Source organism: Raphanus sativus, chromosome 6 (assembly GCF_000801105.2).
Source record: "Raphanus sativus cultivar WK10039 chromosome 6, ASM80110v3, whole genome shotgun sequence".
NCBI classification, from domain to species: domain Eukaryota; kingdom Viridiplantae; phylum Streptophyta; class Magnoliopsida; order Brassicales; family Brassicaceae; genus Raphanus; species Raphanus sativus.
Window position 1 is genome coordinate 49391161 of NC_079516.1, and position 17087 is coordinate 49408247.

At 32.4% G+C, this 17087-nt stretch overlaps 3 protein-coding genes across 5 annotated transcripts; all 3 read right to left on the reverse strand.

Annotated features, from left to right (window-relative positions):
- Positions 1-1955: 1955 nt before the first annotated feature.
- Positions 1956-4030, reverse strand: LOC108806456 (probable xyloglucan endotransglucosylase/hydrolase protein 32). Its single transcript, XM_018578578.2, has 4 exons — positions 3746-4030; positions 3536-3636; positions 3236-3453; positions 1956-2565 (listed from the first exon to the last, which is right to left on the reverse strand). The coding sequence occupies exons 1-4, from the start codon at positions 3957-3959 to the stop codon at positions 2199-2201; spliced, it is 900 nt and encodes a 299-aa protein (XP_018434080.2). The 5' UTR covers positions 3960-4030; the 3' UTR covers positions 1956-2198.
- Positions 4031-11996: 7966 nt separating this feature from the next.
- LOC108811687 (S-adenosylmethionine synthase 3) lies at positions 11997-13782 on the reverse strand. 3 transcript variants are annotated; one of them, XM_018583777.2, is made up of 2 exons: positions 13623-13782; positions 11997-13470 (listed from the first exon to the last, which is right to left on the reverse strand). In XM_018583777.2, exon 2 carries the CDS (start codon positions 13458-13460, stop codon positions 12288-12290), a length of 1173 nt encoding a protein of 390 aa, XP_018439279.1. In that variant the 5' UTR covers positions 13461-13470; positions 13623-13782; the 3' UTR covers positions 11997-12287. The 3 variants fall into 3 exon arrangements, with proteins under 3 accessions (XP_018439279.1, XP_056844270.1, XP_056844271.1); XM_056988290.1 differs by having other exon boundaries at positions 11997-13491; positions 13623-13752; XM_056988291.1 differs by having other exon boundaries at positions 11997-13463; positions 13623-13750.
- Positions 13783-14389: 607 nt separating this feature from the next.
- Positions 14390-16037, reverse strand: LOC108811689 (uncharacterized). The gene is made up of 6 exons (XM_018583779.2): positions 15649-16037; positions 15376-15473; positions 15195-15266; positions 14968-15092; positions 14798-14870; positions 14390-14708 (listed from the first exon to the last, which is right to left on the reverse strand). The coding sequence occupies exons 1-6, from the start codon at positions 15944-15946 to the stop codon at positions 14604-14606; spliced, it is 771 nt and encodes a 256-aa protein (XP_018439281.2). The 5' UTR covers positions 15947-16037; the 3' UTR covers positions 14390-14603.
- Between the last annotated feature and the right edge of the window lie 1050 nt (positions 16038-17087).

Genomic DNA, 17087 nt, shown 5'->3' on the forward strand with positions numbered 1-17087 from the left:
GAATACAAGTAGTAAGATCAATCATATGAAGCATTCTCTTTCATAACCATCACGGCATCACCTACATATTAAGATTACATTCACCAACGGCGTTAAATCTTGAGGGTAGAGTAGCCCAAAGTCTCACAACAGCTTGATAAAGAGGAGATGATACTACACAACCCAAATGTAAGTTACTTACAATGGATGCATAAGATCTCTTTGGAACTTCGCCAGTCCTAGAATCAGACTCTCCAACCGTCTGCACATCAATTGGAGCTTCATGAACTAGCTGATCAGTATTTTTGGTTCATATAATTGTCATTTTAATAAACAGGTAATATAGAATACAAGTAGTAAGATCAATCATATGAAGAATTCAAATAAATCATCATACCAGTTATATATTTTATAAGTTCATTAAAACTATAAAAATCTTAAGTCTAACAAATAAATTACTCAGTTATAATCAAATAAGATATAAATAAACTAAGTGAATTGCACTAAAAGTAAAGATAGAGATATTGGAATTCCAATCAAAATATCTGAAAAAGTCTTTCGATCTCCTCTCTAAGCATTTTTAAAACAATAAAAACTTTTATAAAAGTATGTTGCCTAAACAATGTACATATTTACCATCTAAGAAAATCATGAGAAATATATTTGTGTTCATAAGGGATTAAATTAATCATTGACGTGATTCTCAGAACATATAGAGTCCAATTATATATAGATATGATTTCATATATGCGATACCTTAATTATTTTATATGTTCAGGAAGATTTACAGCTCATTCAGATTAAAATTCCAAATTGTTTCCAAGCACTTTACTGATAACAATTGCAATGTTTTGGAAAAACAAAGTGCGAAATTTTACTATTTTTGAAGTTGCTTCTTCTATCTAAAGTTTTTGGTTGGTGATTACAAGTTATTTATTAGAATCCATCAAAATATATTATACAGTAGATGCTTGATTGACAAGTGATGTTGAATCTTTTCAATCACAACCATAATTTTTCTACAGCACTAAATATCTTCCAATCATTCTCTATGGAGAATTTTTTATAAATATTTGTTTTTGCTACAATTTGAAAAATATCTAGGAAATAAATATTTTGGTATGAGAAATTTATGGATAAATTATATATAATTTTATGAAATTTTGATGAATAAATCCAAGAAGATTTAATTTTATTGATTTTATAACATAATTTGAAGCTAGTTTAATTAATATATTTCTTATTATGGATCATACGTTTTGATTGTGGTCGAGTATTATAAAATCAACGGATTAAATTTTAATATACTTCCTCTTAACTAGATTAGCTATTTGTTGTCAAAAAAAAATTAATATAAGTATACATACTTATATTTACATATATACGTTTTCAGTACATATCAACTTCCTATATTTAGATCATTTTCGCCATTTTATATGATTCTGTATTTCTGCTTAGCTTAGTTTAATTGCACATAATCAAACTGTCCAGAAAGTAAAGGATAAGCCACAGTTAATCATATATACTCAAATTGATTGAATTTTTTTGAAGAAAATTGATTGAAATAACCTTTCTAAATATAAAATAAAAGAAAATCAATTTTATATGAACTTAATATTTCCATCTAGATCAGTTGCAGTCTTACTTGTCATTTTGGTCCTGACATTTATTTCCTTGCAATGCATTTGAAATTCTGCCGGTTGTTTTCCCTCGTTATTTAATGTGAATTTTATCTTTACAAAGACTGAAACTAGATAGCCTGAAGTTTGTTTATGGCCTGATATAGACATCCAAAATAATACTATCAAGGAGTCGTTTGAGATCTGTCGATAATAATTCATGACGGTTAAATAAGCTGTTAGCTAAAATATACTTTCCCGTAACTTTTACATCGATCTAGCTAGTGGCATTGTACCCTCCATTTTATTAATAATTGATTTATAAATTGCTAAGATAAGTCTGATCATGGTGTGGAATAACGAAACAACATTCAAACATCTTTTTAACACATTTGACAAACAATGTGGTATTGGACACCTTTACATATTCGACAAGATGATAAGAAAAAAAAAATAAACCCTTTATTTTTTGTGAAACAAAAAAAAAACAGACAATAATGTAGTAGCATAAAACCTTCAGAATTTTTCCCAATTCTTTTGCAAAACTTTCTTAATGAAAATTAAAAATTTCAAACTTCAGAACATTTTTCAAATTTTCTTCTAACGCCCACATTCCGGCGTTAGAGAATGGTCGCGTTTATAATCTTTGCAATAATTGTATACCATATTATGTGTTTGCACCCATCTCATTGCTTGGTATTGCTTACGAGTTAATCCGCCAGAACGGTATGGTGAAGCTGACAGTGGATGGCACCGTGCGGGTGAGTAGGCGGTGCAACCAATCGCTTTAAAATTGGTGTACTTGGCAGTGAAAGGTTGATATTTGTAGTCAGCTTTGTATTTACCATTCTCAGTTGCCCAAGAAGAAGCATCCCATATGGAACCGTAAAGCCACATTGGTCTTAGAGGAAATGTAGCCGCACTCTTTTTTGGGTATCTTCTTATAGGAATATCGTCCACCAAAAATCTGAAAATACAAATAAAGAAAAAACAATATTAGTTTGAATGCTATATAAGGAATATATATATATATATATATATATATGCACAGATAAAAGTATGTATGTTATGTTTTATATAATAACATTCTGGTAAGAAAGTGAGAGATTTAATTATAAAAAAAAATTAGAAAACTAATTTTATATTTTAAATGCTTAGAAAATGGTAGGTAGATTATGTATGTCCCATTGACGTGGTTGCACCTCATAGGTGTAAAGGAATCATACTTGGTTAAAGGAACTAAAAGTGAGTAAAGCTGGCATTTTGGCTATGCCTAGAAACGAATAACATGAGAAAATCATTAACTATTTGCGACTTAACAAAAAAATCAAGCATAGTTGTCCACCGTCGTACGGTCGTTGTCTTTTCTTGTTTGTCTCTAATTATATCTCTTCTTGCACGAATAATGCAACCCTACGAAAGATTTTTTCCATTTATAAAATAAATTTTTAACTATCTTTGTTTACTATATGGCTCTAGATACATCCACCTAGATCTGCGGCCACAATAATTTTATAGTTTTCTCTTTTCACAACACGGATCTTTTATAACTGCACTAGTTAATTGTTATTAATGTGTTAGGTTCAACAAAAACAATCTTAATGTAATTTGTTATAAGAAAATTAAGAAGTGCTTACATGATTTCTCTAGGGCTCCAAAGAATAGCATAATGGTGAAAATCCGAAGTGGGATCAAACCACAAGCGAAACTTCATCTCCCGACCAATGATTTTGCCATCACCACTTCCTCTAATGTACACATTTGTCTGAAGTGTGTAAGGCTTCCCAAATGTTGTCCCCAAGAATTCTATGTCCACCTCATCATGGAATCCTGGATGTGCCTCATTATTTGATAGCTGCAAAAATTCATATTAGTTCGTTTAAATTTAAGTCACTAAAATGTAACTAAAAAGGTATACTCAAGAATCTCTAGCTCACATAGAGAGATGTGATGACTCCAGCAGTGTAACCAGACTGGAGTTTGATGGATGCTCCAAAGTAGCCTGATCTGAATGGCTTCACTGACTTGAATCCACTTCCTATATACACACAGAAACCAAAAACATATTAATAAAAAGAAATATAATCTTCAAATCAAATTTGAAATACCCACTTGAGAAAATGAAAAGCAGAGTTGAATCACAGTACCGGAGGTTCTATCAAGCCAGATGGTGAGGGCATTTTGGTCTATTCTCTGATGCTGAGGACCCCAAAGATTCTTAAAACCTTTGTAGAAGTTCAAGGACCCAACCTTGGAGCTTGGCCAGTAACCAGGTGATGGTGGCCAATAAGCATTCACTGAGGATCCTAATAACACCAACAAGTGGAAGATTGGGAGAAGAGAGATGAGAGAGTTAGCCATGTTTTGGTTCTCTTCTTTTGTGTGGAGTGGAGAGAAGAAGAGTGGAGTATATAAATGCAGGGAGAGAGATGATGTGGGGGGTGGATGGACATCAGTATGGCATATATTATAAGCGTTTATGATGGAAACTGGAAATGGTCCCACTCAGAAAATTACATAATGAAAATTGGTGGCCCACTCACCTAAGACTCTGAAACGGTCCAAAAATATATAACATCACTAGCATTATTACGTTGCTCTCGCGGGATACACTTCAATTTATGGAAAAATCTTAGGTTAAGATTACATTCACACAAATTGACCGATCAAGGACAAATGGTTTCAACACCAATTGGCATGGCCTACTACAACCATAATCTTGTATTGTGAACTCGTTGAATACATCAAAGATTTTTTTTTAAAAAGTTTGCACATGGAATGGAAGTGATGTTACAAAATTGTCTCGTTCTCCATTTACCACACTTGTTTTTCATTTATTTTATACCATTAATTATGTTGTCATTAATTTTTTAAAAAACTTCATGTTGTCATTCGGACCATAAATAATTGTTTCCGCATGTTAAGAGAATTGATGATAATCGTCGATGCACCAATGCCAAATTGCCAATCAATACAAAAAAAAAAGAACAAGTACTACTGCTACTGCTACTTAACGGAAACTAATAGCAAGATGATCAGTAGTATGATTTCGTCATCTTGCATCAGTTTTACCGTTTTTCCCCTTTCATATCACAGTTGGTGGCATTGTGGCAATGTTTTTAGAGGCAAAAAAAAACTTGTGGAAATAGTGCGATAGTAATAAAAACAATTATTATGATAGAGCCAATGAAAAAGCAGATGCGTGTTTCATTAAAGTGTATATAAATGCATTCATTGGATGTCTTTCTGCAGCAAAGTTTCATTATTGTACTTACCATAAATGTAAAAGAAAACAGTAGAAATTTTTTGTGGTACAAAATCACGGTAAAATCTTCTCATGACCGGCCTTGTCGAATAATTAAGCATGGAGCAATGCCGTGATACAACTGTACGGTACCAAACTAAGTACCGATCAAACTAGTTAATTCTTCATTTCTCAATTCTTTTCACTAACTTCACCGCAATATACATTTTATTTTACGAGATTTAATGTGTCTTGGACAAAAGTACGGAGACCTGTCCTGCTTTTTTTTTTGAAAAAAAAAATATATATATATATAACTCTGTATTAGTATTATTTTGAGTTTTCTGGATTTATTTAAAATATATTTTTCATTAAAAGACTTTTTCATTTGTTTCAAAATATTATAAAATTAATTTCACAAGAAGTCCAATACACAAGATGTTTGTGTGTCATAGAGATTATGTATTAGTCTCTTTTCAAAAGAAAAAAAAAAGATTATGTATTGATCATAACGTAAAACTATTAGACATGCATAAAATGTCAAAGAAAAAAAAATATATATATATATATATATTTCAAAGAAAATGTTACACATCGTGTTTCTTCGATCAACAATGTCAACTAGCAATAGTTTTGAACAAATGTCATTTCCACCGATCTACTCTCAGCCATCTTAGTAACGGATACTTTTTTGTCGACGTGACTTTAATATGCCTCACACAACTTTGTCCTCACTGAAGGACTTAATCATATATTTAGCTTTAACTTTGTTAGCGAAGGAAAAGCGTATTCTAAATTTCGTTCACGTATTTAGATGGAGTCATTAGAACCGTCAGTGATTTGGGTCTCAAATTAAATATGGAATCTGAATGATTGGTTGATTGCTATGATGGTTAAGTGAAGTGCTAAACAAATATACTCTTTACACATTAAACTACCCTAGCTGTTACAGAAATTACATTTAATCAACAAAAACTATATTAAGAAAATGATACTATTTTAAAAATCTTAATCAGCATATTTGTTGCTTACATGAAATTTATTATAATCGATTTATTTTTTTTTTTTTAACTTGAATTTAAAATTCTTACTGAAATTCAAATAATGAGTATGTATATAGGTGTTGCCTAACTCACTATAACAAAATAACTTTGTATTTTACCTTAAACAACAAGATCATTCTCCTTAATCTTATATCGATTATAATATGTCAATATTCTTGAGGAGATTGTAAGTTGTGCTCTCTCTCTATCTCTCTTTCAGAAAAATCATGTTTTAGAAATAAATAAATAAAATATTGTTTCAATTTTTTTTATATTTTCAAAATATTAATTAGTGATAAACTGTAAATGTTCAAGTATAATTGTGTTTATTAAAATTCTATTAGTTAAAAATAATGTGTAATCAAAATTTAAAAATTTTAATGTGTAAAAAATTAAAATATAATTCTTTTTGAAATTAGTTTGGATATGGAATAATTTCACCATCTTTTCTCCTACTGCATCTTGATAGAAAATTAAATTTTATATGTATATATAAACCAATTTTTTTCGGTGATATATAAAACAAATTAATTGGCAGAGATGTCTCTGAAAGGACAGGATTGAAATTTAATAATATCTTAAATTTAATTTAAATCTATGATTATTATGAAATAAATGAAATTTGTTTAACTAAAAAGAAAAGAAAATAAGCTTTCACTATATTTGTCGGCAATGGTGATATGAGTCTTGATACGCGACGGTTGTGGGTCCCTTATGACCGACAAAAAATTCATTAGCCATTTCATTTTTGTCAACAAAACCAACTTCGTTATTATTTTGCTTATTTGATTTTAATAAATTCGTATCCATATCAATTAAGATTACATTCTACATTAATCTGCTACGTTATCCAGATCATTTAACGCAATCGTATGAATAGAGCGAGTTACTGAGTTTGAGTAATAAACAACAAAGCATGCGTTGGGATTTTAGATTTTTAAAATAATTGCGTTGCGTGCATAAGTTTTGGTCCAAAATGGGACAGTAATTTTTTGTTTTTGTTTTTGTTTCTTTTTCTAATGAAGTTAAAAACTTATAAATTGGATTCAAAATTTAGAAGGCACATTACATTCTGTCGGCTGTTAGATAACTGAGGAAAACATAAAAACAGTAACAAGAGAAAAAAAATTATCCGGCTGCGACCAAGATCCAGAATAAATACAGCTTTACAAATTTACAACATATGTTACTGACTTACTGTGTAGAGTAATCTACACAAAAAATAAAAATAAAAAAAACAGTCAAAAGCTACTAACCAAGACCCAAAACTCAAAAGCTAAAAGCCTAAAACTACTTTAAAGCCTAAACATCCATGTCCTAAATCAAATTGAATGGCAAAATAAGAAGGTTATATGGTCCTGAATCCTGATATTAATTGGTACTCGGTAGTATACTGTTAAGTGTTAACTAAACTAATAAGTAGATATCGAAGACATACAGTCGCACCAAATATTAACAAGAAGCTACATCGCAGTCAAGTATTATCCTTTGGGAATCTCCACATTCTAGACATCTCCTCAAAAAATTACTAAACCACGCAAACACTTTTTCATATATGCAGCCAAACAAGTTAATACTATATCTTTCTCAAAAAAAAAAGAAGTTAATACTATATTAGTCCGGACAACCCTGGACCCAAAGACATCAGAAGCACCTATATCATTCCTAGTCCGATCGCTTGAGAAAGGTTGTAAGCAAATTCAGTCACTTGGGAAACCTCTCAAGTACTAGTTAAGGTGATCACTTGCTTTGATCTGCATACTCATTGTTCTATATGTCCTGGTAAGTATCCATCTCGCAAAAATAAAAAGTACAGGAAATCAATAAAAAATTGATAAGGTACACATGATTAAGTAAGTTAAATTCAGATAACGAGTAGAAGATTTAAAGAATTTACTTTCTATATATGAAGATGAAATAATTTTAAACATTAATAAGAAATTCAAGTTAAGATTTGTGTTAGTCGACCAAAACAAGTTTTTTATTTGATCTAATCTAGAATACTTCGATCTTGATCTTATATACTAGTTTCTAAGAAATATTTGTTTTTGCCAAAATTATGTTCATAGACAATCTGATGTTCAAAACAATTAATATTTTATAGGAAGTTTAGTTATCTCTCATCAAAGGAATCTATTACATGAAAACAAGACCACATACTAACTTTGATGTTCGCAAGAATTAGCATGTCCTAAAGTTCCTAGTTTTGTAAGCATTGTCATAACTTTCTCCCAAATTATTCATCTGTAAATTCAAAAACATGTAATGTCTCCATTTAAAGGTAGTTACCTTGACGGCTTAAAAGCACCATTAATTTTGATTTTGTACAATAGTGACTTGCGCAACAGAAAATTACATTACGGATATCAAAGTGAAATTAATATGCAAAGTGCTTACTCATTGGCATTCATATGGTAAGATGTCAACATCACAAGTCTTCACGACATTAACATCTTTATTCTTTGCCAAGAAACGCAATATGCGCCTGCCTCATACTGGGTATGCAACAGTTTAATTCACTTCCTTAATGGAAATGTGTAATGTGTTAATGCAGGAGATAGCTCTTTGACATCTTTTTCTCATGCTGCCTTTCTAGATACTTGTTTATGTCAAGTGTTCGACCAAAACAAGCTTGAGTTTGATAGAACCCAAGTTTATTACATAAATAATACTATAAACACAATTGTAAGAGAGGGCGACGCAGGGATATGAAACTCATATGATATATACCAAGTCACCGATAATAAGTGGTAACAACCATGCCCAAAGAAAAATGTTATGCGGACGTGTCATTGTGTATATGTTTCATCTATCTTATTAAATCAGAAACATTACAACTTCTTCTAGGTGGATTTTAAAGGTGGACATCATATATTTAAATTAAATGTTTTATTTCTTATATATAATATGTACCATAGTCTAACTTTGCATTGATATATTTCCTTAAATACAATTTCTCTGTTTGTCCATATTCCATATATGGTTCACATTTATTACATGTCGATTTAAATAAATTAGATTTATTTGTACGAATAAAGAATACTAAAAATATGAATCGTACTAGAATTACCCTATACAATTCATTTTAAATTGATCAGTATACTTTTATTGGCCATATTGATTTTATTTGTACGAATAACATTAGTAGATAATTCATAGACACATAAATAAAGATATGACTATTCTTTAACTACGTTGGGCCTAATCTACTTTCTAAAACAAATAACACATACCTTTATATATTGTATAGAATATAGTAATATTGTATAGTATATACATATACAATAATACTAAAAAACAAACCAAACTGAAATATAATATATATCGACAAAATGCTTTGAACCATTACACACAAAATATATTTGACCTCAGAGATAAAATTTACTTTGAAATTATATAATAATTATTTAAAAAAATTAAACTTCGTAATGTACAAAAAAACATAAGTTTTATATCAAATTTTGTGTTACAATAAAAAAACACAACTCGCGCTTGCAAAGTGTTATTTTTACATACGAAAGACAGTTTTGATATTATTCTTTAAACACAAAATTTAATTATACAAACTCGATACTACATAAAACTAAACAATATAGAATACATTTTAAAAATAAAATCCGTGCGGGTGCGCATGGCCTTTTACGAAAAATCGTAGATATGTTTATATAATATATAAATATATTATGATAAACATATTTTCTTATAAATAATACTCCAATATAAATTTTGTATGATAAATGTTGAAAATATAAAATATATAACACTATATATTTTAAATAATATATAAAAAATCTACTTTACGTTATCATAAATTTTAAAAATCAAATTTAGTAATTAAAACACATTGCTTATTTAAACACATTAGTACACATTGTTATTTATCAAAATGTTATATTAATACACATTACAATCATTTATAACATTTAGTACAAACAAAGATAAAAAAAAATTGATTCCCGCTCGGTCGAGCGGGTCATGATCTAGTTATTGTTATTTTCCGGTGTTTGATACATATACGTGTATCTTGTACGTATATATATTATTGTAAGGTATTTATTAAAGTATGGTTTGTAGCGTACGTGGGACTCGGAGAGTGTCTTGATTTACACATACTTGTATGCATACAACATATATAATAACATATACAAGAATCTTTTGGTATACGCATATAATTGAAGAGCGTTATGTCATTTTAGTTATGATAATAATTTATCCGACTTTGGATGCTTGCACCACAATACATGCCACACGACAAAAGCAATGAGTTCAGTGATCGATGGCTTTCTAATCGAATTCATTGCTTATCTTCTTTCTTTTATCTGCATCTCATATATTTCTGATTTTTCATAGCTTTTCTGCCAATGACTTGTGTGGAGTCCAAAACGATAGATCTGAAATCTGAACTCCATGCTACACGTAGTTAGTGGGTGAGAAATTTTTGTTTCATATACACACATACATTCCAATAGCTAGATTTTTGGCTTACAGAAAAATATGATTTGTGTTTAAGAGTCTTTTTAACCTTTTTGATAGTTTACTCGCAATCTGGCTTTTGTACCAGATTGGGTTGCAAGTTCATGTTGTACCAAACCTTCATTTTCATTATTGATGTTTTCATACATAAAATGACTAAACTTTTGACATATTTATAGTCCAGTAGATTTTCAAGTTGTAACAAAATATATGATTAATTATGTTTTGAATCAGCTATAGCTATCAAAATCATTAACATATATTCCTTCTGTGTCGTGTTTATTATTGTTTTAAAATTTTAAGGTTTATTTCATTTTAGATTTTTAAGTTTTATTTCATTTTAGATGTCTTTACATCTTCAATGCAATATATGTCTAATGTTTAGTTTTATTTATATTTCTTTGTTTGAATTTTGTTTTATTTATTATCAAATTCAAACAAAAATATATATTAATTAGAGACAAAAATAAATATTTAATTATTTTCTAATAAGTGTAAAAAATTTAGACAACATCTAATCTTTTTTTTTGTCAAAAAAAATATATTCCCTAATAAATATATATATTAATTAGAGACAAAAATAAATATTTAATTATTTTCTAATAAGTGTAAAAAATTTAGACAACATCTAATCTTTTTTTTAGACAACATCTTTTTTTTTTTGACAACATCTAATCTAAAACCAAAAAAACAATTGTTAAATGGATTAATATTCCCTAGTCTACTTTGTGTTGTTATCTTCGGCCCTTTGGGCTTTGTAGAATCGAACGATTGAAATTTATTTCCAACTATGATTAAACTGGACATACAAATACAAAATTATTCAATAGCAACAGTGTGTTATATAATAAACCATGGAGTGTATAATAGAGAAAATGTACATATCTATCTTATTAAAACAGAAACATTCTGTTGGACCTAACATTTATTTTGTAAGTTTTTAAATTAAAACACATTTATACTTTATAGTTAAACCTACATTAAATCACTAATGTTCCTTTCTTTATACTACTATCCATGTTTCTAAACAATGTATTTATTTCTTTATACTACTATCAATGTTTCCAAACAATATATTTTTATACTACTATCAATGTTTCCAAACAATACAATAATTAATCTTAGTTATTTTATATATATCATTTTCTTTTTAAAATTTTGTAGAAACGTTATAATTTCATAAATTGCAAAATAATAAACTTTAAAATTTGGATTATAAGATTACAAATTATGAAACTATTACAATTTAAATCCAATTAGATTACATATCGGTCATCCATCAGTTCAATCGGTTAGTCTCGGGTTTTAGTGATTTTTTTTTAATATGTATATTTTAAAAACCTAAATTGAATTGTCAGATCTCCGGATTAACCGGTATAATCACAATCGGGTTGAATTTAAAAACACTGATTTAAATGCAAAAATATTTTAAATACACACTCTTTAAAAATTACCAAAATATTTGTTAAATTATTAGTGAAATTTTTCATCGTAAAATATTCCGCGCTTCCAAAGCGCGGGTCAAAATCTAGTGCATGATTGTGTTCGAAGAAAAAACGGTACATATGCAGGATAATAGTTTGAACAAAATGTTGCAACTTTCAAGTGTACACGGTTTTCACAGAGACTAAGCAAAAGTAGATGACAAAGATGGATTTCTCGATTACACAATCAAACTTACAATACAAGAGCATAAGCAAAAAAAAGGAAATTCAAAAACATAAAACTCAAATCTTCTGTTGCGTTCACTAACACATAAGCCTTGTGTTTGAACTCCAATGGCAGCAAAAAAAAAAACAAAATGTAAAATGTATAGCATTATTCAAATCTTTCCCAATAACAATGGTATATAATGGATAGGTTTCCCAAACAGTGAGGCGAGAGTGTCTCTCAGCAACTCAGAGTTCTTCCAACTGCCACCTTTTCGTTTTAAGCCTTTGGCTTGAGTGGCTTGATCACCTCCCAAGTGAAATCAGGATCCTCACGCCCGAAATGCCCATAAGCAGCTGTCTTCTGGAACCTGAAGTTACCTCCTCTCTTCAAATCAAGGTTAATAGCCATCATCCCCGGCCTGAAGTCAAACGCCTCCTTGATCAACACCAAGATATCCTTATCAGGAATCGTCCCAGTCTTGTACGTGTCAACAAACACAGAGAGAGGCTCAGGGACACCAATGGCGTACGACACCTGAACAATACATCTGCGCGCGAGTCCAGCAGCGACCACACTCTTCGCAGCTTGCCTGACGATGTAAGCACCGCTTCTATCAACCTTGGTGGGATCCTTCCCGGAGAAAGCACCACCACCGTGAGCACCCCAACCACCGTAAGTATCAATGATGATCTTCCTCCCCGTGAGTCCAGCATCACCGTGAGGCCCTCCGATGACGAAACGACCGGAAGGGTTCAAGTGAAAGATGGTGTTGTCATCAAGGTACTTAGCGGGAATCACCGGCTTGATCACATGCTCCTTCAAGTCCTTAGCGATCTCATCGTTGGTCACAGTCTCATCATGCTGAGTCGAGATGAGAACAGTGTGGACACGAATCGGAATCATCGCTCCACCGTCGTTCTTGTACTCAACGGTGACCTGCGTCTTCCCATCAGGCCTCAACCAAGGACAAGTCTTGTTCTTCCTCACCTCAGTAAGCTTCGCACCAAGCTTGGTCGCCAAGACATGAGTCAAAGGCATAAGCTCAGGAGTCTCGTCGGTAGCGTAACCGAACATATGCCCCTGATCACCGGCTCCGATCTCCTCAGGCTTCTTGGTCAAATGACCGTGAACTCCCTGAGCAATGTCGGGGCTCTGCTGCTCGATGTTGACAAGGACGTTGCATTTGTCGGCGTCGAGACCGACGTCGGCCGAGACGAAACCGATCTCGCGGCAAGTGGATCTGACGATCTTCTCGTAGTCCACTTTCGCGGTGGTCGTGATCTCGCCGAAGACCATGACCATGTTGGTCTTGGTGCACGTCTCGCAAGCCACTTTGCTCTCGGGGTCTTGCTCTAAACAAGCGTCGAGGATCGCGTCGGAGACTTGGTCGCAGAGCTTGTCGGGATGTCCCTCGTTAACGGACTCGGATGTGAATAGGAACGTTTCCATTGTCTGAAAGCTACAAAAAAAACAATAAAGTCTACACCTTTATTATCCACTACCGACACAATCTTATAAAGGTTCGAACTTTCGTCAGATCTAATCGAGATTCGAACTAGGGGTAGCTAAAACAGATCTAAAGGAACAATGGGTTCGAAGAGAGAAACGAACCTGGTGACGGAAGTGTTGAGAGGTGAGATTTCGAGATCTGAAGACGAGAGAGAGAGAGATTTTTATTGAGGAGAAAGAGTTGAGAGAAACTCGGCGGGTGACTCGATCTGTGTGTGGTTTGCCCGCTCTTCTCGTTGCGATTATATGGTTGGCGGAGATGTGATCACGTGTGACGAGTGTAGGGTAGTGTGGTTCTTTAAGGGCCGTTGATCTTGTGTTGAGTGAGGAATAGACGGTGAGATTTAGTTAAGCCATTATCTCCACCAACCTCCGTATCGTCGTTGGTGTGGAGTGGGGTTGGTGAGGCGAGGATCCGACCCGATATCGACATTGTAATTACTTCGGCCCGGGTCCTTTTAGATTTTTTTGAAAGACGGGCCAACATATCTGTCAAATAACATGATTTGTCATTTTCATATTTAGACGTGTAGTAGGCCTAGTTGGTAAGGATGATCTAACTCAACTAGATATCTAAACCAAACCGGAACCGAATAATTTGAATCGTATAAAATTACTTGATTAGATTTTGTGGGAAGATAACTTGGATTACTGAGTATTATCCAAGTTCAACCCAATCTCGAATTATCATCCAAAAAGATATTTGAAACCTAAATAACTCATATACTTGATTTCATGTTTCATTTTGATATATTATCTTGAAGAGAAATAAAATGCATACAGATCTAAAATAGATCTCAGAAAGAATTTATTAACCGAATTCAACAAAACATAGAAAACATGAATGAGAACTAAGGAACTGAACCGAAAACCCAAAATACTGAGACGTATATAAGTTTATATGTTGACAGAAAAAAAAGAGCTTAAGTTTATATAAAACATAAACAAATTATAAACAAAGTCAAACAATGTTCAAATTATTTTACAAACTTTTTGACCTCTATATATAAAATCTCCTCAAGTCGTTACATGCAGCTGGAGAAGAATATAAAAAAAACAAATGAGAGGAGGAGGAGGAGGATATCAGTAACTGAGACCAAGCTGAAGTCCGAAAGCAGCATGGACTAGGAAAAGCGCCATTATCCCACTCCCCAGGATCCCGTGCACTCCCCTCAGCTCAGGCTTCTCCTGCACATAACAACAACCATTTTCTTGATCCTAAAACTATATAGAATTATTAAAAGGTGGTCAAGATCCAGCAATTACACTATTTTTACCTTGAACAAAGTTGGTAAGACTGTTTGAATCGTCAAGAGAGCAAGACCTATGAATCCTGTAACAGCGTGCGGACTGCATTGCACAACCATATTCATTCATTGTTAAACAAGTTCAAAAAAGAGGTTTCATCATCTTTCGTTGTTGCTTCAGTGAGATCAATGTGTGATACCTTTCGAAGATGGGTTTGTCTGAGGTAAGGAGGGATGTGATACCACCAGTGGCTCCAAGGGCAAAAAAGAAAAACATTCCTGCTAGTAGCTTCGGGTGCAGATCTTTCGCCTTTGCCTTCTCCTCCTAAACCATTTCAAACAAAACAAAACAAAACACTCTCTAAATCAACAAAAAAAAAACGTTTCTTCTATAACATTATACGTTTTTAGTAAACATTTGACTTACAATGTCATCTGAATAACGAATCCGGAAGCCTAGGTATGTTCCATATCCACCCATAGCAAAAAGAACCACCGCCTGAGAGAAAACAAGTCACAAAAATACAAAATAAGAACATGTGTCTTGAAAATGAGACAGAAGAAGATAAAAAGCATGAAACTTTTGGTATGGAGGAGAAAGCTTGTACCATGTTCCCAGGATGACCCCAATGAACAAGCCAATCAGGGAGGTTCAATGACTTAACAATCTCCACAAAGGGACCAATAACAGATCTTACAGTCCCAGCTGCCCACAAGCAAAGATATACATTAACATAATTAACTTTTGTCATTTACACATTGACTTCAACATTTGTCACAAGGCCACAACTAATGAACTGAACAAAAACCGTTTTCTAGCTAACGGATACTTAAAGGTCGTAACTTTGAGGTGAGAAAGTTGTGTAGGTGGTTTTAGTTACCTCCAGGGAGGGCTGCAACGAGGAAGAGAGGCAGAGGAGAGACTGATAACATCAGAGTCTCCTCTCTACTCTCCTCCTCATCATCACAACTTCTTGTTTCTTCGACCGTTTCATCTCCGTCTCTAATAGAAGAACACGCCTGGATCATCGGGATCTTTCTCCAGCGAGAGGTATAGAGTGAGGGAAACAGAGACGCGTTTGGGAATCTGGAGAGAGATGGAGGGGAACTGAGTAAAGGAGACGCCGTAAGAGGAGAGATGGGGCTGGAGAGAGCAGAGAATGCGGTAATGGCAGCCATTGGAGAAAGATGAGTTGAAGTAGTCTCGTGGTGTGTATGTGTTGGTAAAGGTGAAGGGGAAGTGGTAGAGAAGGAGATAGTTTGAGACGTCTCATGGAAGAAAGGCAAAGAAAGTGACACGACGTTAAATGCTAAAACGTTGTCGTTTTACGCTTTTTCTCGTGGACTCAACACGCTCCCCATGTCCCATCCCATTTTCTTTTTATTTAGAAAAAAATAAGTAATCTAAATAAATATTTTGTGTACAAAAGTTTAAAATAAATCTTACAAGTTCTATTATTTTATAAGGAACTCAGAGAATATCCACATGACGGAAAAAATAGAGTTTTCTTTAAATAAATCTGCTATTATGCAAGAAAATATATCAAAATTGATCATTTCATTCTTCAAAAAAATATATTAAATGCTTGATTTAGTTTCTCAGAAATAATTTTCATTTCAGACCTTTTCCTCTTTTTATATTGCTTTAAAAAAAAAATTATGAGTTATCATCTTAGATACCTTCAATAGAAGTGTTATTATACGAACAATACTTAGGTTCACCCCTGAGGTGAACTTATGAATTCACCTCTTTCCTTATTTCAATCATATTACCATAAATATTAATGTCACATAAATAAATAAATTATAAATTACAAAAGAATAAACTTTAAATCATAAATTCTAAATTCGAACCCTAAACCCAAATCTTAGATCTTAAATTTTAAACCAAACCTTAAACCCTAAACCCAAACCTATACCCTAAACCCAAACTATATACCATAAATCTTAAATCTAAATTTAAATTCTAGATCCTAAACTCAAACCATAAACCCTAAATCCAAACTCTAAACCCTAAACCCAAACCCTAAACCCAAACTCTAAACCCTAAATCATAAACCTTAAACCCAAACTGTAAACTATAAACCCAAAATTTTCAAATACCTTTGGGTTAATGATCATCAAATGTATTTTCAAATACATTTTAGGGTATAGAGTCCGGGTTTATGGTTTACAGTTTGGGTTGAAGGTTTAGGATTTAGGGTTTAGAATTTGGGTTTAGGGTTTAGAGTTTGGATTTTGGGTTTAGAGTTTATGGTTTGAGTTTAAGGTATAGGATTTAAATTTAGATTTAGGATTTAGGGTATATAGTTTGGGTTTA

Bases quoted from the DNA above. Each gene is read 5' to 3' on its own strand.
- LOC108806456 (XM_018578578.2), bottom strand. From the start codon at position 3,959: ATGGCTAACTCTCTCATCTCTCTTCTCCCAATCTTCCACTTGTTGGTG. The intron at 3,454-3,535 runs GTGAGCTAGAGA...GAATTTTTGCAG, and splicing joins GAGTCATCACATCTCTCTAT to CTATCAAATAATGAGGCACA. The intron at 2,566-3,235 runs GTAAGCACTTCT...TTGTATTTTCAG, and splicing joins TGGAGCCCTAGAGAAATCAT to ATTTTTGGTGGACGATATTC.
- LOC108811687 (XM_018583777.2), bottom strand. From the start codon at position 13,460: ATGGAAACGTTCCTATTCACATCCGAGTCCGTTAACGAGGGACATCCC.
- LOC108811689 (XM_018583779.2), bottom strand. From the start codon at position 15,946: ATGGCTGCCATTACCGCATTCTCTGCTCTCTCCAGCCCCATCTCTCCT. The intron at 15,474-15,648 runs GTAACTAAAACC...GCTTGTGGGCAG, and splicing joins CGTTGCAGCCCTCCCTGGAG to CTGGGACTGTAAGATCTGTT. The intron at 15,093-15,194 runs GTAAGTCAAATG...GAAATGGTTTAG, and splicing joins TTCGTTATTCAGATGACATT to GAGGAGAAGGCAAAGGCGAA.